Source organism: Spea bombifrons, chromosome 5 (assembly GCF_027358695.1).
Source record: "Spea bombifrons isolate aSpeBom1 chromosome 5, aSpeBom1.2.pri, whole genome shotgun sequence".
NCBI lineage: Eukaryota > Metazoa > Chordata > Amphibia > Anura > Pelobatidae > Spea > Spea bombifrons.
The window spans coordinates 100746328-100770151 of NC_071091.1; the positions used below are offsets into that span (position 1 = coordinate 100746328).

General features: G+C 39.5%; 1 protein-coding gene across 1 annotated transcript in view; it reads right to left on the bottom strand.

The window, feature by feature from the left end:
* Positions 1 to 17879: 17879 nt before the first annotated feature.
* Positions 17880 to 23824, bottom strand: part of SAMD12 (sterile alpha motif domain containing 12) — a 143768-nt gene continuing 137823 nt past the window's right edge. The window contains exon 5 of the mRNA XM_053466407.1: positions 17880 to 18042. Within this exon, the coding sequence (XP_053322382.1) occupies positions 18035 to 18042 (8 nt within the window). The 3' untranslated portion in view covers positions 17880 to 18034. The remainder of the gene's footprint in view (positions 18043 to 23824) is intronic.

Consider the following 23824-nt stretch of genomic DNA (forward strand, 5'->3'; position numbering starts at 1 on the left):
CGAGCTGAAACTGCGCCGCAGTAAATTTTAAAGCAGGGAATATAGGTCAGGCATTGTGGCAGCGGTGAGGATGGTGTCTTTATTCTCTCATCACCAGACCTCAGTGTAGAAACCAAATACACCACAGACTACTAAGGTCTTTTTTTCTTCTTCTCTTTCTCATTCACCAATTTTTTTCTCCCAACGCTCATCTGCTGCCCCACTGCCCCAAAACCTCCGCCGACTCCCCACACCCTTCAAAATAATTTAAACTCCTCGTTGTGGCCATCAGAGCCCTTAACAACACTGCGTCCCAATAATCTCTGCTCTTATCCGCAAATACTCTTCTAACCACCATCTTCGCTGTGCCCAAGACGAGCTGCTCTTCTCAACCATTATCACTTTGTTCGCGTATCCAGGATCTCTTGTACCTAACCTGTGGAATTCCGATTTTTTTTTTTAAATCGCTCTCCTACTCATACTTATAACACTCACTGAACACCCACCTGTTCAGAGAAGCATACAATCCATCCTCTTTATACCCCGCCATGTGCATTCCGTAAAGCAACCGTCTGGCTTCCCCACCTTCGAGATCCTGACGCCATTGACTTGTGACCGAGTAAACTACAAATCATATGATGCTAAAACAGCTGCATCATGTTCTTTTTTGTTGTTTTTTTCACTATGTCTAAGGGGAACTATAATTCCAATACAGCTGTATGATTATACTTTAATCTATGTTATGGTGGAGTCATTTTGTCTTTAGAACATTCAGAATTAGGGATTTAGGGATTTCTCACGATTCCTTGTTTGCAATACTTTTTTTCAACAAACCGGATCACAGCTGGACTGAATCCATATGCAGCAATTAATCATAAGAACCCCCCGATCGACATTTCTTTACTTTATTAACGATGAATAATGTTGTTGGATGCTAGAAGATGCTAGAGGAGGTAATGTTGTTTCAAATTGATGCTAGAGAAGGCCCCTGCCGGCAACAAATATAGTCTCTCGTATGGACCATTAACTCCTGAAGCCTGCCCTGGCCAAGCTTCAGCGTCAGGAGTAAATAGTCAGCACGAGCGACTCTATTGGTCGCCGGCACTGAGCTCCTCTGGCATCTGAGCCTTAGACAACCGCTCTGAGCAACTTGGCCTCGGAGGAACAGGGATTTTAGCCCCACTGGCAAAGCACAAGGCAAGGTACACCTCGGAGCAACTTGGCCTGTAAAGACTAATGGTTATGCAGTCATGAGTTAAAGGTCCATAAGAGCATCTCTATTGGATGCTGGGAGGGGGCTTGTCTGACATCAACCAATGAAGAGCAGCTGCCCTTTATTGGTTCATGGAAGAGGAGCCCCATGCCGGCGACCAATAGAGTCGCCCTTACGGACCTTTAAAATCCTAGCGCCAAAGCTGCTGCGTATTGTTACCGCATTAACCTTGTATGAAAAACGAACATGAAGAACATGCACAAATATTCACCCCAAAACAATACGGGAACAAGTGAATATTGCTGGAATACGAATGCTTTATTTTCATGACGAGCACAAAGACTTTGCCGGTGTCCAAGTCTAGCTACTATAATGTCTTTCAGAACAAAATCCGTTCAGAGGGGCATTACATATAGTTATTCTTTCAATGCTGTCCAAAGTAAACCAATGTTAGTGTATCCACAAGGTAGCTGCCTAGGGCCCAGTGGCACAGGCAATGGAGGCTTGACCATGGCAAGCAGCATATACCAACTGTACAGACGCAGCACATACCTATCAGGGTATTTAGGAGAGCAGAATGATGGCAGACCCATGGGAATTGCCCACCCGAGAAAGCTGTGGCAGCATGCCCCAGGAGGTGGGGGTTGAGCGAGGTCACACAATGTCACAAATCTCCAACATAAATCCTCTCTGTGTGTAAAACACAATCACGCACTTTATTAAATCCATAAACGTATACTTTTCTTCTAATGTGTCATCACTTCGCCCCCTCTAATCCAAGGTATACAAATTAAGTCTTAAGCGGCATGAAGACAACAAGATGCCCATCCCTCCTGCCAAATATTCCAGGGTATGTAGCAATTTGATTCCAAGTCACTATACTTTAATCATTTTCCATAGTGCGTACCCCTTAACATATCCCCCCCACACACCAGCTGTGTTTGTTAATATAATAATTAGATCTCTGTGGAATAACTCACCCCGTGCCAACTCACGTCCGGAAAAAAGTGCCCAGTAAAACTACCGGGGGCCTTGCCAGGAAAAAAAAAATACTGCATTTTATTTTGCAAGCATTTTTCCAGGTCCCTCTCAAAAGCGCATGCCATGAAGATAACAAAAATGGCATCGCTCTATGGAACAGGGGGTTTATGCTGTATATTCTGCTAGTAAATGTATAGGTCAAGAAATATTTATTTCTAAACTATTAGCTCACACTTCTACATTAACAGCCGCGCACACACATTACTTTATGTATGTTCGGACAATTGTTTTCTTTTTTGCCGTGTTTGTTTACGGATTTGATTTCCTCCCATTTCAATTTGGATGAATATCAGAGGGTTTTTCATTCAAAAACTCAATTCAGAGCAATAGTTTCGATGTGGGAGATCCCTGCCAGCCCCTGCTGGACTCATTTACACCAGCAGCAGCATGTTAGGGCTTAGAAAGAGCTCCAGACTGGTTTTTGCATTGCAGGACCACCAGCAACAGCAGCACTGCACCAATGGGGGCGCACATCCAGCAGCATGCTATTGGACTAAATTTCCCCCATTATTGGACCATTTTGATTAAATGAACCCCCAGGATAGGGAAAGTGATAGAATAGCAGTACTAGGGCACTGGGCAGGCACTAGCAGACAGACACGTGGTTTAGCATTGAAGTTCCCCAAAAATGAGTTATGAATTGATTCCTCAGAGTAAAGAAGGTGATTCTTCTCTCTTTCTCCTCATTTTCTTCCGAACCAAAAAGAGGCCTGCTGGTGTTATCTGTCAGTACCTGCCCAACTCTGCCCCGTGGAATTAGAAACATTACAGAGCTGGTAGTGATGGCACCTGTAGTGGTTGTGGTGGCACCATAGAATGGAATAGAATAGCACACAACCCCAATGTTATGATTTGGTAGTAATAAAAATTATGCCTTACTCTGGTAGGTGAAGTGAGGAAGGTTTTACTACTCCTAGGGCGAGGGTGTGTGCTAGGATTGCTGCATGCGGCTGGTATCATTTCTGACTCCAAGAAAGAAGGCTGGTGTACCAAGGTTCATCTGCCAGCTGTGCCCATACTTTGAAAAATGGAAATATCCTGTCTCTTCATTGTAGTTTGTCAGTACTGGACAAAATCAAATATATGAATGTGATTGTCAACACAACTCACAACTCTTCAAAACTGGCTTCTTTGGTGGGCGCAGAGAGCATGTAGTGGTGGAGCTGGCTCTGCTGGACGAAATCGAAGGATCGCTTGGACATGCAGAAATATGAGGCTTTGCTGGGGGTGTATTACTGAAACCCCGGAACAATATTTCAAACAGTATTAGAAGATGGCACACTGCGCATGCACAGCCCAAAGCCCTGGTCGGCAAATTTGTGAACAATATTTTGTGCTCTATGCGTTTGGTGTTAGTTTAACTGTATAACTGAAACACAACTCGGGTTCAACTCAGTATTTCAACAATTCACACACCACGCATGCACCGTCCGGTGCCCTGGCCTCACTGCCTAATTTGTGAACGATACTTTGTTATTGTGCTCTACAAACATATGAGGCTTTGCTGGTAGTGTGTAACAGAAAGACAACTCCGGAACAGTATTTCAAGTAATGGAACCAAAAATCTATGATTATTGGTTTTGGCTACTTCTGTGAATCATTTATTCTGTACCCTCCTACACACACAGTCTCTTACCACTTTCCCTGCCGAAAGCAAACCTGTGGCAGGTCATCCTATCACATGATCAGGCTCTTTGGTGCATCATTGTTCATTAAGTTAAAACAGATATTTCTGACCTCCCCAAGTGAGCCAATCTACACTATAGAGGACTCAGAGCTGTGCCTAACAACAAAGCTGTTCACCTGTAAAAGTGGAGTCGTGGGGTATGAGGTCAGTAAGAACAGCAGCCACAGAGGGGGTGGCTTGGGGGGGGTTGCCCTGGGTTAGGTCTACAGCAGTACTGAAGATAAATGCGCATGTCTGAGAACTCCGTAGGTTTGACCCAGAGTGTCTGCATAAAGCACTACTTCTCTGGGTCAACATCCTCATTTCTTGGGTCAGGACTCCCTGCCCAATTCCCCTCCACAAATCAATTGCAGTCTGTTAAAGGCTAGTACTGCCCCTCTAAGGCTAACCATACTCCTCACATGGTTCGCCCTACCACTCATGAAGGCTCTGAGAAGCCTGCCCTTTGACATCTCCAGGTATGTAAATATGTCACTGTGTGTGGAGAGAGGAGAGGACCTGATCGATAGCCTTGGGTGCAGGAAGGAGTGAGTGGCTGCTGGATAGTCTTGTGTATGAGAAGGACAGCTGCTAGGAAGTGTTTGTATGTAGAGTGGAACGTGAGGGGCTGACAGGTAGTGTTTTGTTTAGGGAGAACAATGGGAGAGGGATAAGAGGCTGCATGATAGTGTTCTGTGCCATGAAGAGCGGGGTTTTCTGATAGTGTTATGTGTGAGGGGGCGGAATAAGGGCCTGTCAAATAATTATGTAAATGGAGGGGGTGCAGGGGAGTGGCAATGCAGACTCGTGTTGTGTGTAGGTGGAATCCAAAAGAGAGAGGAGTAAAAGAGTGATAAAGAAAGAGAAAAGGAAGAAAAAGAATGAGAAAGTGGGAGAGAAGAAAAATTTGAAAGAGGTGGGCAAGGTGAAAGAGAAAGAAAGAGAAGAAAGAGAAAAGGAGAGAGTAGCATCAGATACTATTAATAAAATATTTCAAATAAAAATCTACCGTAATAATGTAATAATACATTTGGATGTCCGAGATCACTGTGATAACTACTCTTTCATGGCTTGCTAATACATTCAGTCCCCATTATCAAGCATTCCAACCACTATAATAATCATAGAACACTGAACAAAAACCTTATATGTACCTATGGGGGAAAACTACATTTTTTGGTGTATATGGATTCCGGTCTCAATCAGTTATTCAATGGTCTCATTTTCTCTAATGCTCTTCTACTTATTTACTTATTTATCTCTGATGCTTATATATGACTTTTTATTATATCTCTCAGAATCAACGTTGTTATAGTTAAATATATATGAAAGTTTGCTTTTCTGGTGCTGGGGAAAGATCCCTTTTCCACTAAACCCTGTTTAGAGCCAGAATCTTAAAATAGGGTTTTTGTTGACATTCACATTCTAATTTTTCAAGATGAACTTGTTTCACGGAGCGGGGGAAAATGCATAATTGTGTTTAATTGATAGTCTGACTTGAATTTATTTCTATTTTTTTAAACCTCCCACTGTTTTATAGCAATGCAGACAGTAATTTTGAATGTACCCACAGAGATAAACCTCTGTTGTATGTCTATATATTCTTCTGATTAGAATAAACACATTGACTCTTGTGTTCTGGATAAGTAACATATAATTTTACCCTGACCCTTTGATATTTTGATACAAAATACATGAACTTTTTACTGTTCTAGTATAAGAAAAGGCAGTCTTCCAGTAAACATGGAATATTCAGCCACTGACCTTCCAGCAGAGGCAATGAAATCTATACTAAAATTATCATTAAAAGTAACAATTATTTAAGAGCCAACAGATTTCAAGGAAATATAATCTAGGGGTAGTAAAGACACATAAAAAATGTATTCAACAAAGAACAGTATGCAAATTTATTTGAAAGAATGAAAAATGTTAGGTATAATGTAAAGCTAAAGAGACACACTATATGTCCAAAACTGTGGACACGCCTCTAATTATTGAGTTTAAGTTTTTCCGTCACGCTCATTGCCAGCAGGTGTATAAAATCCAGCACAAAAGCAGCCATATCCATAAACAAACAGTAGAAGGTCATATTAAAGAGCTCAGTGACTCCATGGTACATCATGGAGTTAAACGAGCTTAGAAAGTGATCAGCGATCCCCTCCTAAGCTCAGTCAGTGTTGCCTTGATATTGAGGCATTCAGTAACACAAAGAAATCAGAGGCCCAGTGTCATCGCTCCTGAGCAAGCAATACAAAGTTAGTTACCAGAGGGTCTGTCCAGATAGGTATAGGTACTGCAGCCAACCATGCAGGTCAATAGTGCCCAGCATACTGATTACTATGTGATCAGTAAAATAAAATTAACAAATAAACAAAAATGTAACAAATAAATAAATAATAAAATGTATATTTTTATGAGCAAATCCTAAAATTGTTTCTGTATCTGGGGCTGGAAAGTGTTAAATTACTAGCATTTGAAATACCCTGGGGTGTCTAGTTTTCAAAAATATACGGTTTGATGGGGGTAAAATGAAATTTTTCTGGCTTCAAAGATGTCCCAAATAGGACATGGACGCAGGTGACCATATTTGAAAAAAACGGATTTGAAATAGCAATATGCTACTTTTACTTATTGCCCTATAACTTGCAAAAAACATTGGGTATTTCTAAACTCAGGGCAAATATTAGAATCTATTAAGCAGTTTTTTAATTAGTTTTTGTAAAGGATCAGGGTTTTTAAAAAAATTTTTAGTAAGTTAGATATGATCAAAATAATGGTATCTAAGGAAAGTCCTTCTTGTTTTTAAAACAATAAATAATTTGTGTGGGCACGCTAAATGAGAAAGAATAAAATTACAGTGAAACAAATGCTGCAAAAGCGTTAACAGCCTCTGTCACGAAGGCTACAAAGATTAAAAAACAGCCCGGTCCTTAAGTACTTTAAACGTGGCACTGTTATAGGATGGGCCACAGAAAGCACGAAAGGGTTGACATTCCGGTTATATAAAAATGTATTTTCCCCATGCTGGCATGAAAACGTACTGTTTTTTTCATCTATTCTTTTTGTTTGTGTGTGTGTGTGTTCATCGGGTATGTTTCAGCAAGTCTCCGGAATGCAGCCAAATTTCACAATCAGGAGCAGGAAATAAAATAATTGCCAGATGTCATATTTTTTTTGCTTTCACAATGCAGAGAAAAAAAATTAAATTAAAATAGTGACAAAAGAAATGTACATTACTTATAGCGACAATGAAGAGTTTGTACCAAGAACTTAATAATCTGTTCTTAAAAATGCTAATCAGAAAGTAATTCTCTGCAACAGAAAAGGGTCAGTGAATGCGCAACGGAAATTCTTGCTGATATAATTATTCTTTATTCAAGTAAGGTTTTATACCAATAATTTAACTCTTTGAGGGTTTTTTTTATAGAACTGTAGTTAGGTGGTCTGGAGCGTTACTTACAATGTAATAGTATATGGTACTAAAGTAGCCGTTTACAAATAACCTATTGGTTATCAAAGGGTTAAGTTGCCACTGTTCAGAAAATTGTGTGATTCATGTGTGATCCCGTAGGTAGAGTATCGCACGCAGCGGAAAGGGACATGCTGTGGTTTATTTATAAGATACAACTGCTCACTTCCAACCTTTCAGGTATCCACACCTTTCGAGGCAGTGATGCCAGAGCCCAGGATATGATGTCATATCCCAACACACAGCTTCATTATGTCACAAGAGCTATGATTGAGGTCTGACTCTGTATATAGGTGCCGATGAGAACAAGAAGCAAAACAGAATTTAGCTTTGTTTTTAAATGTGTAAGATTCCTTGACTGGTGCAATGTCAATATGGTCATTACATTTTATTAAAATTAAGAAACAGATAAGAGGCATGGATATAAAAGAGCGAATAAAACCCTAAATATTTTAGGTGACTTTCTCTTTGATACATTTTTGGCCCAGTGTCGGTGACTTGCGTAATCCCAAACCGATTATTTGTTACCTTCACTATCGTAACGTTAGCGGAATCTGTAACCATTGACCCTGCATAGACACACAAAAAAAATTCCCGTGTATAAAAATACTTATCTTGACATTCACAGCGGGTCATGGGCTCATTATTGTTTGCATGGAGAGAACGTTAAAAAAAAAAGTAGAAATTTTTTTCCAATTTAATGCCACATTTACAAGGAATTACATACACGTGAAAAGCAAGTTACTGAACGATTTTCATGCAGGTGTTAGGCACACGGCACAGCCACGGTAGTCATTACAGAAAATTCCTCATTAATTCCAGAGTCCACACAGAATCAGCAAAATATCTCGGCCAAAAGGCTGCTACACGACATCATTTCAGAAATGCAATTAACCCCTTGTCCCCAGAGGCTTCTCCATGGACAAGATAGATATGCCTGCGGTTACTAAATGTGTTAATATTCTTCACGGAAAGCCTACATATACATAACACACCGTAAGCAACCCTGTTACAATTGAATAAGTCATGTATGATTATTAATTTAATAACCGACTATCTCTATGGGCTAAGAAGACGAGGCATGGAAGAGATGGGACACCCATGGAGTTGTCCATCTATATCCACCTGTTACCTGGACAATTGTCTATCAAAGAGGTTTTGAAAATCAATCATCAGGACCCAACAATGTAAGTTTTCCTGATCTTCTCGCATGAATATAAGTAAATCACAAAAAAATCCCTAATTAAAGAGATATAGGTTATTGGCAGGGTCATATAGTTCTTAGATACTAAAAGCTTTGCTTTCTACATATTCACGATCTTTCCTGCTTCGGTCATCTTAAATAGACTTAAAGCTTCAGCCTTGAAGGTTTGTGCAAGTGGATCCTGTCGATCTGCACTGTTGGGTCCAGGAAACCAACTTTAGAACCTGAGAAGGTAAGAGTTTCGTTAAGACTGGATGAAAGGATTATTTTTTTAAGACTGGATGAAAGATAAACCACCTGAACTCAATTAATGTGGGATAAAAGTAGTTGCATGAAAAAAAAATGATGATATGCTTAAAACATCCTAAAACAGCAACAAAGCTTCCAACGCATTCTTTGATCACACTTTCCCTAATGGAAGAAAACATATTATATAAATAACAATTATAACAGCCTTTTATTATGATTTTTTTTTCATTTTTATGTTAACATAGAAAATTAAAAATAAAACACACATCTTAAAATCGGGTATAGTAAAAGAAGCACAGCCCAGCTCAAAACAAATTCTTATAATTCCCCTGTAATGCCTGTCCATAAACCCTTTGATTCTGCGTATTTTTTTAATTAATGGGGAGTGCTTAATGTATTTAAATACAGGAACATACTTAAAATAGTAACTAGAAATTCAGGTGGAAAAAAAGACACAAGTCCACCAAGTTAACCTTACTGTTGCTCCCCATATGGATTAACAATTTGCTTCAAAAACCGGAAACAATCTTTCTTGGCACCAAAAAGGCATCTGATTTCTCACAGGATTAACAAGCTATATATCCCTGTATATTCCTCTTTGCTACAATAATTATCAAGCCCATATTTAAAAGCATCTATTGCATTTAATAACATGTGATCTGCGGGTAGTGAATTCCACATCTTTTTGTCCTTACTGTTAAGAACCCTTTTTATCTGCTTTTTGATGAAAATTCCTTTCTTCGACTCTGAATAGATGGCCCGTTACTCAGTAATATTAATGAACGGGTCATCAGAGAGCGGCTGGTATTGTCCCCGTACATATTGGCTTTATGATATCAGATCTCCTCTCAGATGACTTTTTCTGGTGTAAACAAGTTCAGCTTCTCCAGCTTCTTCATAACTTTATCCACCGCTTTGTTGGCCAGGTTCTAGGACTTTACCTAACTTTGTGTCATCTGCATTCAATACCTACAGCAAGATCATTAATAAAGAGATTAAATAACAGGATAGGGCCCAGGGGAACTCTTTTTCCTGTTGGAGAACTTTCCATTAACAGTAACGTTTTATGTGAAACTGTATAAAATGCTTTCACAATGTCTACCTAAATCACATACAATGAAATGAATAGTATTATTGATTATTCATTTCAATTATTAAAATGTTTTCCTGAATATTATCCATTCAACAAGCTTTCAAACAATTCCCACATCACAGGTGTCAGGCTCACAGGTCTGTAATTACCTGGCTGAGATTTGGATCCCTTTATGAATATTGGTACCACTACTGATTTACGCCAGTATTTTGGCACAATGCCAGACGAGAGAGTCCTTGAAGATCTAAAATTAATAGTCTGTCTACATCTCAGTAATAAACAGGGATTACGTTTGTAGGAGTGAAAGGGAAACAAACCTCAGGAGCCCAGAAATGCTGTTCTCTACTCACATAGGGTGACCATATATTTTTGGGGTGCAGTGCCATGATTGAGACTTGCATCCCCACTGACTTGACTTTGGAAGTGTCCCTGTTCCTAAGTCTATATGACACTATAAACACGGAATCAAATATGGATCCTCAACAAACGTTCAATCTGATTTGATTACAATTTGCTATTTTTAATCATTTTAAACTAATTTGCTAGTAAAAGCGTTTTGTGAAGAAAAAAATTATACTTAAAGGGCCAAGCCAGCCATTTAATGCCCTTTAATTCCTATGCTAGCTGAGATGTCCCTTTAAATGTTCATGGTGTGCCTCTTGCAATCAGCAGCATGGAATCTAGAACCCCTGAGGTTCTACCACCGCTGCAGCTCTGGCCACAGCTCCTCATTAAGTATTATTTGTATTTTTTTTGTGTCAGACGAATGGATATGACAGTAACTATAAAGTGCATTTATTTTTAAAACAGCTCTCGGTTAGGCTTAATAATGTGCACAGAAGGTGACGAAACGACACCACATTCTGCCAAGATAGACCGGGACACGATGTAGAGAGTTTATAATTGCATAAAAATGTCCTCAGATCTCGTTCTAAAAACCCACTTGGCTGATCCTCCTAGAGGAGGGGGGATTAAAAAAGGACCCTCCAAAAGCATTTAGAGGAACTATGAGGAACCAGAGTTTTTAATCTGGCTAAGACCCCGCTGTCTACTTTTAAAGATTCTACTCTCGAGGAAGCCCACCAGCAGATGCACAACCCATTAGCATTAAGCAGATCTAGTACTAAGTAATGATTTAAGTCATTTTGTTCTTTTTTTTTTTGCAAAAGGAACAAAAAAAAGGCAAGCAGGGCCAACTCTGATGCCTCCATGTAAAACCACTCACGTTGCGATGATAGCAGTAATACATTAAACCTTTTCAACAGTGACAGCATTAACTGTTCTGTGACATTTTCAAGTGCAGCTGATGACATAAAAATACGAGAGATAAATGAGAGTGAGGGTAGAAAAAAAAGGCATCGGCGTGGATATTAAACCCAGGGAAACACAATGTCCAAGAAATTACACTCGCAATCTCTTTTTCTTAATATAAATGCTATTTTGGTTTACAGGCACCACCGATTTCTAATTTAAAAGAGAAGAGGAAAGCGCATTTATATTGCAAGTGATTTTGGGGAGGGCTGGGATCTCGGATGTGTGCGGCAGCTGAAAGTCATGTGTCATCAAAATAATTAATTATTTCAGCGCTTCGACTCCGAAGAGCGTTGGAGTTTATGTTGACTGGCATAGCTGCCGCCAGACAATGAGGGTTATGTCTAAAAAAAAGTGATTATGGTGCAAAGCTTGAAAATTGCTTTTATCTCCATAGTAAACGATGTAAGGGTCCTGCTGATTGGTCCATTCCATTGGCTGTCACTTTTATACATAACCCCCAGTGTGTCTAGCCCATCAAATGCATAGTCCAGGGCATAGTATCCATATCTGGGAACGCTGTGGTTTTTACCAGGAGTCTCTGGGTGAAGCCCTGCTTCCCTGGGCCTCTGGGACACTCCCTTCCTTCTCCGGAGTAGGGGGCGGGATTTAGTCATGGCCACTCCCCTGCCTACTTCTTCTCTTTCTCCTGACCCATTTAATGCTATTTAGTCTGTGCTGAGCCCCGCCTACAGCTAACCACGCCCCCTGCTAGTGTTCAACCAAACACATCTCTTGTATGAGCACTGGGGAGTAGGAAAGAGCTAATTCATATGGGGGGGGTTTGTTAAGAGCCCCTGTGGAATATATAGTGTTAAATGCAATTTTAATGTTGAAAAGGTAAAAACACTGTTTTGTTTTTTTTATCCGAAAAGGCTACTTGATTAAGGACGTATTTATTAATCTAGCACATTGCAGCACATTTCGTTATTTTTCAACTCGGGCATGAGAATCTAATTCACTTTTTTACTCTCACTCGGTGCCAGAAAACTTTTATAAAGTTGAAATTGGGGTCATCAACCATTTTTCCCAATAAAATTAAGAACACCGGTGCCCTGGGTGAATCAAATGGATACAATTAATAATCCTGCGGAAGATGGAAGTGCACAGTAGTTGTAACACTTGCCCCTAGGCCTGACTGGAAACGTTATTAGCTACTTGTCAGAAAGCTTGATTTCATAGAGAAGATTTTAGGGATGAGAGGCACATAATTAATAGTAATACAAACCGTATTTATGGAACAGTGACGGGACCTGTGTACAGCACAGAGGGCAACAAGGTTAGAATGTTTATTTCAAAGGAGGAGAAATGTTGGAACAAGAGGCCATGATCTAAAATTAGAGGGTCGGAGGTTTGGATGTAATGTAAGGAGGTTTTACTTTACTGTAAAGGTGGTAGATAAGTGGTACAGCCTCCCAGCACAAGCGGTAGAGGTTAGTACAGCGATGGAATTTAAACATGCATGGGATAGACATATGGCTCCTGAATCTAAGAGAAAACCAAGGACAGATTAGGGTCTAACAGCAGACTAGACGGACTGAACGGTTCTTATCTGCCATCAAATTCTATGTTTTGATATTTCAGACGACACTGTCTTTGTTGATAATGTGTCTTCCGCCCCCATCAGGGGGTCTAAGCAATGTCTGGAAAGACAGAAGAGGTCAACAAGGACAAAAGTGTTTAGCGCACGAATGTGAAACCATAATATATATTACCGATTATAAGACGACCCCCCCAAAATTTGAATATTAATTTATTAAAGAAAAAGCCTGACTATAAGACTACCCTATAGGAAAAAAGTTTTACCAGTAAATATTAATTCACATGTAAACTATTTTTTCATATTTAATAAAAGCTATTATTGAGAAAAATGCATTTTTTGTTTTTATTTCCTTTTATTTGCCAACCTGCCCTCAGATATGCCTTATACCCTCCTATATGCCACTTTGCCTCTCAGATATTCCTTTTAACCCCCATATTCCAGTCTGCCTCCCTGATATTCCATTTAACCCCCTATATACCACTCTGCCTCCCTGATATTCTTTTTAACCCCCTATATGCCACTCTGCCTCCAGAAAGCCCTTATACCCCCCATATGCCACTCTTACCCCCCCCCGACTTAGCAGTGCTTCCCTAGACTTCTCCCCGTGCTTCAGATTCCTTGGTGTCTAGTGGTGCAGTTGGAGGAGGCCTGTGCGATGCGCGCAGACAACCTCCGCTGCTGCTGCCGGCACTGCCTGCAGCGCTGCGGGGGATCTGGATCTTAGTCTTATAGTCAGACCTCTATTTAAGGTCTGATTAGAAGACGACCTCAAATATAAGATAGTTATTTTTCAGAGCATTTGCGTTCTTCAACTTGTGTCACCAATTTAGATCTTTCTGAGCCTTACATTTCACCTTTCACACTTTGTTTAGGTGATAGTTTTGCTTTAAATCCTATTTTTTTTTTTTGTAATACTACTGTCACTGCGGCTTTTTTCTGACGGTTGTAGATTGGGTTTAATAATGCCTCTACTACCCCTTTAATCATAAGTGGAAGGGTTTTTAACCCTCCACAATCTATCGCTTAAAACAGTTTTACATACAGTGTCATTTTCTGTTTCAAAACCAAGTTTACATAACATACAGTCTTTATAATATGTTTGAATTGGATTTTGTATGTTTTTAATGGGGAAATCTCACTGGAAAAATATTTTTCTTCTTGCGCATAATATCCAGCGCTGTATACAGTAATGTAGGTTAACGTTGACAAAAGCCTGGTTTTGTCTCATTTTGTTGCAATAAACTCCCTTTATCTGTACCATCACCACACTGAGTTGATGCTTTTTGGCAATACTAATGAAGTCAGTTCCTCCATAGACATTAATTAGTTTCACACATGCTGTATGATAAAGAGTCAAGGTGCTCGTCTAGTAGATTGGGCTCGGATACCAGAACTAGAACACAAATGGTTAATATACAGCTGCCGGAAAACATTATAATACGCAAAAACTAGAACTGAAAAGCACAATATTTTTGAAAATGTATTTTAATCTGATACTTATATGGCGGGAGGTCCTCTTTAAGCCTCATTATGGCCCAATCTACTAGAACACTCTGCAGTAAGTTCTTACCATGCTGCCTTTTGGTAAAAAATCATCAATTAGGGTCTAAGGGGAAAGCTCCTCATTAGCATAAGATGACTTCATTAGCATCGCCATAAACCATCATCGTGGTGTTTGAAATGTAGCTCAAAAAATAAACTTTGTCTACAATGGCAACCTCAAGATCTACACATAAAAATGATTTTTTGTATTTAACCTGTTAACGTCCATTGGCTAGGCACGTCACGCAAAAACGGTCAGGTGACGTAAATCCACACCTGAAGCGCAATATTTGTGTTAAAAAAACACAAAATAAATTACTACCACAAAGTTTGACAAAGGGTGGGGGTAGAATGAGTGCATTGAAAGGGTTAAAATACCAGCATTTGAAATACCTTGAAGTGTCTAATTTTTTAAAAATATATGGTTTGATGGGGTAAATTTCATTGGCTGGCTTCAAAGATACCCGAAATGGCACATGGGGCAGAATGACCAGCTTTGGAAAAAAATGGTTTTGAAATAGCAAAACGCTACTTGTAATTATTGCCCAATAACTTGCAGAAAAAATAAAAAAAACATAAAAACATTGGGTATTTCTAAACTCAGGACAAACAGTAGAATCTATTTAGCAGGTTTTTTCATTAAGTTTTTGGCAGATGTGTAAAAGATTTTTCAAATAAAAGTGAAAAAAAAATTTCATCATATATATATTTTTTTTTTATAGGTAATTAGATAATATGATAAAAAAAATAATAATATGTATCTGAAGAAAGCCCTATATATATATAAAATGTGTGAGTACACTAAATGAGTGAGGAGAAAATTACATCTAAACACGAGCAGCGCAAAAGTGTTAAAAACAGCCTCTGTCCCAAAGGGTACAAAAAGTGAAAAAAAAAACAGCCTGGTCCTTTAAACCCAAAGGAATTTTGTTATTTATGAGAAGTCCCCTTTTCACACGCACACCGTGATATATTATTATGTATCACCAACGTAGGGTTGCCATTTATCAGATGCAACCGGCGTTTAAATAAAGAAACATATCACACCTTGAAACATTGTTTATCACAATCCCTTTATTACAATACCTTCTACACTGAGGTATAATTGCTTGAAAGTGTTAAACGTGTTAACCGCATGTGGAAAATAACCAAATAACAAAATGAAAACATCGCTAAACAAATCATCAAAAGGATCTCCTGAAAAGGAGTGAAAGTAACGACAACCAAAGTTCCTCGGAAAATTGAAACAGAGGCTCGGTTGATGTGAACTTATAAGTGAGCGGCCATTGCATGCTTCCATCGGTAAGGCATAAATGCAGTCTCAGAGTTTCTTTAAATGTCCCTGGGGTCACAGAGACTAAGTAGAACGTGGGGGTCAAGGTCCTTTAACGGTGATCGGTGGGCAAACATCTTCTCCAAGCCCTTAAAGATATGTTCTGAAGGCGACAGAAGTAAACATTTACTTAAATCACCAATTGTGATTGCAAAATGATGCAAAAATCTTGAGCAAACAACTTTTTATGCTACAAAAAATACATCTTGTGTGACGTGTGCAACATAATTGTCATAATAGCTGCGCTGGCAGGTTGTATGATGGTTTTTTTTTTACCACTTTAAGATCATTTTTTGTTTTAAAGAGCCCACGCCAATATCGAACATCACGCTTACCATTTTTTCTCGGTAAGTGGGATGATCAATGTCGGAACACGGTCCTTAAAGGTATTGTTCTACCTGAATGTGACCCTGCTGTAACTAAATCCACAATTCTTAGTACTATTTAATATAGAACCTTTTCCCGGGAACAATTCCTTGATCGTGTAAATATTTTCCCAATTCATATTTTTTTTTGACCACAGAAATTTCAAAGTAAAAGCTCCTTAAATGCTTCTGTGTGGTTTTTATGCGAATAAGTGAAATAAACTGAAGAATTTGCTTAACATACTAGAGAGTGCAATCAATATTTTGTCTAAATGGAACAGCATCTTTAAAACCCATAGTTTTCATTGTTACACTTTTATGTTTCTAGTTGACTGGCGTTGACCGTGAGCATACATTTCCACACTCTCTCCGATGAAATATCATAGTAAATAACGTCTTTAAGGTTTAGCAATGCAGATATAATTAAAAGGAAAAAAACAAACATTATATTTGTTAAACAATTTTTTTGATTTTTGATCACAACAGTACTAGAAAAACGTATAAAATCGAAAAAAAATTGTCAGGTTGTCATTCAAAAATCAGTCATATCAATTACATTTTTACAATAAAATAGAAATCTTGTATTTCATTGATCATGTGATCTAAAATAATGCTGGCAACCATATAGATATAGGATTTAGCACAGGATACGGGTTTATATAGCATTGCTAACTAATCAACATTAATAGAAAGCACTGGCTGTCGTTCTAACAAAACCCCCCACCAGTGGAGCTGCAGCTTCTCCTAAATATAATATTATTTTACAGCTTAAACCTTACATATTAAAGTATGTACAGAGTCATTTAACGTGCACTTTTTTGGTGCGGCTGCATGGTGTCCCTTCAAAGAAGGGGGCTATGAATGGAGGGTTGAGTAATTTCTGTATTTTAACTTAAGTGAGAAATGTCGTTTGTTCAGTTAGCCGGCAGCCGCCTTTGGTCGGCAGCACACAGACTCTGCGCATAAGGGCAAAAGAACAGCCGCTGGATGTTTGCATTCATGCTCCTCTAACACATTCTCCCCTAAACGCAGGGCTCGGGCATCGCAAGTTAGCTAGAGGGTAACCTACTGGTAAAAGCTACGGGGCAGCATACTTACTAGTTGAGGGTTTGTCATATATATTCCAACAGCAACCAGTTTGCATTCCAGTTGAGCTTACATATAACGGCAACCAATGCGAAGGAGCAGCGCATGGCTAAGATGCCATTCTGGAGAAAGTGTATGTATATTAATGTATATTAATACAGGCGTGTAAAGTAGGCTAGTGGCCCGCATGTGAAATATGTGAAACCGTTGTAATTAAACAGTCTGATTATTCATACTTTGCTGTTTGTGAGAATTGATCCAAATACCGATACATCAAAAGTATATAGACAAACTTCTCTAGTACAGGAACCACAATCTGCCCCGCTGGAGTGTGAATGTGATGTGTAAACAGAAGGGTCAAAGTGGTCAACATTCGCTCTTTAACTTGATGAAATGATTTACACCGAAAAATGCACATGGGTAGCTCAACTGATGTTTCAATAGGTTTGATCAGTAACAGGTGTGATGAACAGTTGACCGAACGATCGGCAGCCACAAAAGTGAAGCCGTTTCTGCCGTTGGTTAAACCGGCTTCATAAACGCCACATCGGCACTGTACAGCTGGAGACGTGGCCAATGAAATGCAGTTCTGCTTGTGACGGAGCCGGTCAGTTCAGTTTCTGACGTGGTGACCCCCTGGCATTTTAGAGTCGATTGGATTGATCTGACCGGTTGAAAATGTCGAACTGGTTTACTGCAGAAGATAGAACTGGATATATCCAACGGGGGTTCTGAAGTGGTCCAAAGGAAGCTCTTTGGGTGGTTTTACTATTTTGATCAAAGGTTAAAAATGGAAGCTCTGGATACGGTGCAATTTGGCTCCATCAGTAGAAGGAACTGATGCGTGAACTTATCCAGTAAGTGGCCGAGGAAGCTTCGAAGACGCGAGGACTGATCCGAGATCCCCTGAAGATATGAGGTCATTCCACTTGTTTTACCATCAGTAGCCTGTAGGAAAAAGTAAGGAGCATTTTACTTTTAGATATAGAGGCCAAGTTCAGCAGTGCATGATTAAAGGAACCTGACAGTGAAGAATATGGAATTAGTGTTCCTGCCGGAGTACAATGCCTCCTGTACTAGAGATTCCGGGCCTGGTAGAGCGAGTATTAATGAAAATGAATGAAAAGAAAGGAATATGAGTAGAACCAGACAAAAGGAAAACAGAAGAAACTCACTAATGAAAAAGTCAAACAAATTAAAGACTGAACATTAACACAGAAAAGCAGAGCTTATTACTTTCCTCTAATTATAGGAAATTGAGTTATTTATACTCCAGTTATTAAAACCAAGGGTAAATAATTAATTCCGAGTAATAGGAAAGGTGTATGATATTAATCAGTAATAAGCAGAAGTTAACAAACTTGAGGAGTTTTATCAGCTAAATAATTTGCAAAGAAAAAAACAACGTTAATTTCCTTCAGATTTACAATCAACAAAGTCAATGAGAGCGGCCAACTGTCCCAAAGTAAATGGGACTGTCCTTACAACTGAGCTTGTGTCACATTAGAGACCTCAGCGGCATCTGTACATCGCCTGTGATGTCTCCTTTATACTGATGGTTCCTGCTGTGTCGGCTGTGACAGCACAGGACATGAATGCCTGAACTTGTTTGTACATTTACACAATTTTAGTTTAACAGCAGTCACATCGAGCACCATTTACACTGCCTCTGTCAGCTCAGTGCCAGTGATTCTGGGCAGACCGCCCCATCTCGTGCAGATCTTGGCATGCCATTTAACCCCAACCTCTCATCTTTTCTTCATATTACTATAACATTTGCTAAGCTCTCTCCTTTTTTAAACTCCACGCCTTGTACAAAAACAAAAATGCTTAACTCACGTGGTAGGAAAATATAATTTTGCAACAAATAAATTGGTATTGACTATATGGATGGATTATACGCATCCACGTCACAAACCCAACACCTCATGCAACTCACTCTGCCGCTTCGTTCTCCACTGTGATTACAGAACCCATTGTATGCTGAAAGATCTAAACTGGCTGACACATTATTCCATGAGTACTCATTCATCTTTCTTGCTTGGTGCAAAACCCCTGGAAATCGTTTTCCCTGTCTAAGAAGTTGGCTTATCCCAGCCCTCGATACCTCCTAGAACTTCTGAACTAGAACCTCCAGCATGTTACTCGTGGTTCCACAATACAAGAAGGAAGCTGGCAGATCGCTCCTATCCTCTAGAGCAGTGGTTCTCAACCCGCGTATCCTCAGGACCCACATTTGTCTTTGGTCACTAAGTCGCGACCCAAAAATAACCTCAGAAAAGATGAGGGAGTGGAAAGGCTGCCCGCGGGCTGCAGCGGGAAGAGGGGAGGAGCAATCAGAGAAAAACTTTATTCAGCTCCCACTAGGAGCAGACAGCGACCGCAAACCAATCAAGCAACTTGCTTTGCGGTCGGGGAGTAATACTAAAGTACATGCCGGACCGGAGGCTGCCTGATGGCCCTGATTGTTGCGGCTGCGGACCTGACAGCCTGCGACTCGTGGATTGCCGCTAGAATGTGTAAGGCAGCCCCAGGAAAGTGAAATTTTCTCGGTATGCCTCCAGTCCGGCTCTGACCCTCTGCGACCCACTGAAGACAGGGTCGCGACCCACTTTTGGGTTTTGAGAACCACTGCTCTATTGCCTCTCTCATAAATGATGTTACCGCTCACCACGTACGTGGCAAAATTGCACAACCTGGTTATTATTTGAAAAGTGCAGAAAATGCGTATCTACACAATAAAGCCCTGTCTGAGGCACGTTTAGCAGGGCGTTTTGCATGTTCCTATATGCTGCTGCATTAGCTATAACAAGACGAGATGATGAAAGACGTTTTAGGGGAGTATGTTTGTATCACTGCACAAGTTTTTGCGTGTTCCATTTTCCAGGATTAAGATAAAAAGGTCAGAGTGCACGCTTTGAAGACTAAACCAAAGTATAAAAATGACTATGGAAAGCATGTCTCTTGAATATTATTGTGGAGAAATAGCGTAAAAGGCTTATACGCTCCAGAAATTCAGCCGAGGGATAAGTTCTTAATTAGCAAATTTTGTCTTCCCTTTACCAAAAAAGTTTTTACATGAAATGAGATTTTGGTGAAAGAACAAATATTCTGTACCAAATCTGACAGATAAAAACAATGGTGTTTTAGAACATTGGACATAGTTTTATTTTGTTTTCTTCCAGCAAAAGCAAGTGTTGAATTCAATATTATATATAGTTTAATATTTTGAAACCACCAAGTTGGATTCTTTTTTTTTTTGAAAAAAAGATCCATTTTACCAATTTTGAAGTGTTCGGGAACCAACACGTGTAATTCACAACTCGTTGTTTTAAAGGGACCCTTTTTCTGCCATTGTCAGATGGTAATGTTTTGGGACTTCATTTTACAACAATAGTCTAAAAATGCCAAAAAGAAAAGGTTAGAGACTATTCAATGTAAGTAGAGTAGAAAAAAAGCTCAATCACTACTCTAATTCCAAAAAATACATAAAAATAAAAAAATCCCAAAATAGTAATAATAGCCCCTTAAAAAAAAAACAAAAAAAAACAAAGAATAACTTAAACCCGCGTGTCCAGGAGTGAGTAACAATGGAACAATGTGCAGCGATGGGAAATACAAAAATCAGCTTCTTGTGTATGAGAAGTAAATGTTGCACACGCGTAAACTACTTCTGTGACATGTGTATTATACGTTGATGAAGTGTATCTTGTTTTTGACAATTTTGGTCTACTTGGGCTTTGTCCAAGACTCGACCCAGACAGACAGTGGTCTAAAAAAAAGTAGACTAGCAATTTAAGATTGACCTCAGCCTAAGGTCGCTATTATTCTGTGTGACTTGCGAAGCATGGAGTATTCTGCATGAAGCAGCAGATAATGACCATGGACTTATATCAGCAGTATGTCCCACTTACCAAGAGAGTTTGGATGGTGGTTACTGTTAAATTATAGGAAAGCATTGATAAAACTATTATACAAGAGATCAACACAATTCCGACAGGTCTTTAGTGATCATTTTCATTGACTGTACAACATTTTCCTATGGCAGGGCTGCATCATGAATCAGGTGTAGTGTGCTAGATTTGCGGTGGCAGGTGAGAGCAGGAGCAGTGTGTGTGCTATAGTGTCAGAGTCAAGATGTATGTGTGTATATGTATAGTGCTGGAGTCAGAGCATATTTTTATATATGTATAGTGTTAGCCATTGTGTGCCAATGTGTATAAGAGTGTGTTAGTGTGTATGGTGTTGTTTATGTTACAGTATGGCATTAGCAGGAGTGTGTATGGCAACGTATATTGTTAGAGTGTGTATGAGTATGGTGATGTATGGTGTTAGCATGTGTGTACATGAATGTTTGTGAGCATAAGATGTTAGTGTGTGTCTGTTACTGTATGAGTGTAAATGTATGTTTCTGTCTGGCAAGGATTGACAAACCCCTTGACAACATGATTGAGGACGAAAAAAAGCTGGCTCCTAACTGTTTTCACCAAAACCAAATGTGTTGCCCCTGGCTCTATAGCAGTTTAGCTGAACAAACTCCTGGTGGAACACAACTGTATCACCGTGTTCTACCGTGTATCAAAAAACAACAAGTAACCATAAAATATACTTTAAAGTCAATACATTGTTCATTTATATAGCAGTGGAACGTACTATCAGTATTACAGTAAACATACATAGCGGTTTAGAGTCATTGGCCAAGCTTCATTAAGGTTGATGCTGGACATACTGCAGCAAAGGGTGGCTTATGAAATTTGACATCAAAAATAAGAATCTTGCCCATTCTGTTTCTTCAAAGGGAAAATACTGCCTAAAAAATACAATTAGTCCCAAAGTGAGTTGCATCTCAGTGACTAACTATGCAGAAAATGAATATGGACTTCCAAATTAGCCCATACTTACATGGGTTTATAATTACCAGGTCCTTACTGATCAAAGCTACTCGTTAGAATTCCATATTTGATACAATGGTGGACAAAACCCTATCTCCGGGGCAGATAATAGAATGAGGCATCCTTTTCTCTGCAACTAGTGATAAATGACAACAAAAAATATAATATGTGATTAAGAAAACAACCATGGAGAAACAGACACAAGTGAAATAAGATGAAGATTGCGATGGGACCTTGGTAAGTAATACATCAGATATACATGTGATTTGTGATTAACGGGGAAGCTGAGCTGAAGCAGGAGACAGGATTATATCATGAAAAAATGACCATAGGATAAAAAGAGGATGAAGACAAGGAGGTGGACCTGGAGGTGAAGTCCATGTAGAATTACAGAGGAGGGGACATATCTCCTGTCTCTGGTTGACTTAATGTCACCATTTGGACCATGTTGTGCCTGTTTTTGCCTTCTGTGACAAGAGGGATCAGGAAATTGCAGTTCATGGATACTATTCTGACAATCATGTCCCACGTGGACAGAGCGGATGAAGGAGCTTGCAGCGTGGGTGAAATTATTTCAGCTACAAAAAAATAGTATACAGGGTTCTGACCAAGGACAGTCTTGATGCTTCAGAATGGCTCCTGGCGAGATTTGTATCAAGAGGTTATTAAAAACCTTGTCAGTTTTAGCTTTTCTGTTTAAAATAATGTGGCGGAAAGATCTGACAAGTCAGTTAGTGGAAAGGCAGCTCAAGGAAAGGGTATTTTGAAAGGTATGACTCAAGAGATTGATATCGTTATCTAGTTTTCTTTTTCAAACTTAGCTTTATTGAGTATTTTTTCCAGACCTGAAAAACAGAGGAGGCAGCAAGCTTTACGTTGGCCTGATTTTCTGGAATTATCCACTAATGAGGTGTTATACATGAAAAAACTCATCTCGCCGAGTTAACCAAGTATTACAAAGGGCCATTTCTTGCACGTTCTTAATGCTAGAGGGACTGAGATGTACCTGCTTAATGACGTTCTCTATCCGAGGGAAGTGGCAGGCGGCAGCCAAGCCTGGGGGAACTGGCAGCAAGGTCTGTTGGCAACAGACTTAAATGAGGTCAGGCTAGCCAATCTCATACACAAGGCGTCAATAGCACAACATCGAAGGATAGTCCAAAACTTATAGTCAAAGTTCAGTATTCAAAAAGAGTATAATAGTTTGGGGCCAGGGGTCAAAAGCAAGGCAGTCCTCTCTAGATGACACTCTCTAGATGACACTATCATTGCTGACAGCTTCTGAAATCTGCCAGAAAGAAGGGCACATCATAGGGCGGACTGCTGTGTTCTGGGGAACAAACATATGTTTGTGGGAAAAAAGTCTAAAATAAGGACTGTCCCACATAAATTGTGGAAATCTGGATGCATTTCCAGCTACTAGGTGGGTCAACTGCAAGTTCAGTGATGTTCAGCTAGCTGGCCAAGTTGCTTCTACAAAAAGCAACTTAGCTGCTGGTAGCCAGAGCCTCTCCATGCAAAACTAGACTGCTGTCCATACCATACGGGAATGCGATGAAGCCAAATACAGGTGTGTTCCCATGATCCTCAGCCATCCTCTGATTACAGGCTCATGTGAGACGTAAGTAAAAGCTGCCCATAAAAAACACAAAAGTGGTAGGAAAGTGTACAGTATTTTAAAAGTACTTAAAGCTCGCTTAAATTGGGGGTATAATTCCTCTTTAGAAGTCAACTTCAAAACAGTACAAGCCTTCATATATAATTTCTTGTCCTTATTAAAATTGAGTCCTGTGTCTGGATAACCCCATTCTTCTTCTGCCATGATCATATTTATCATA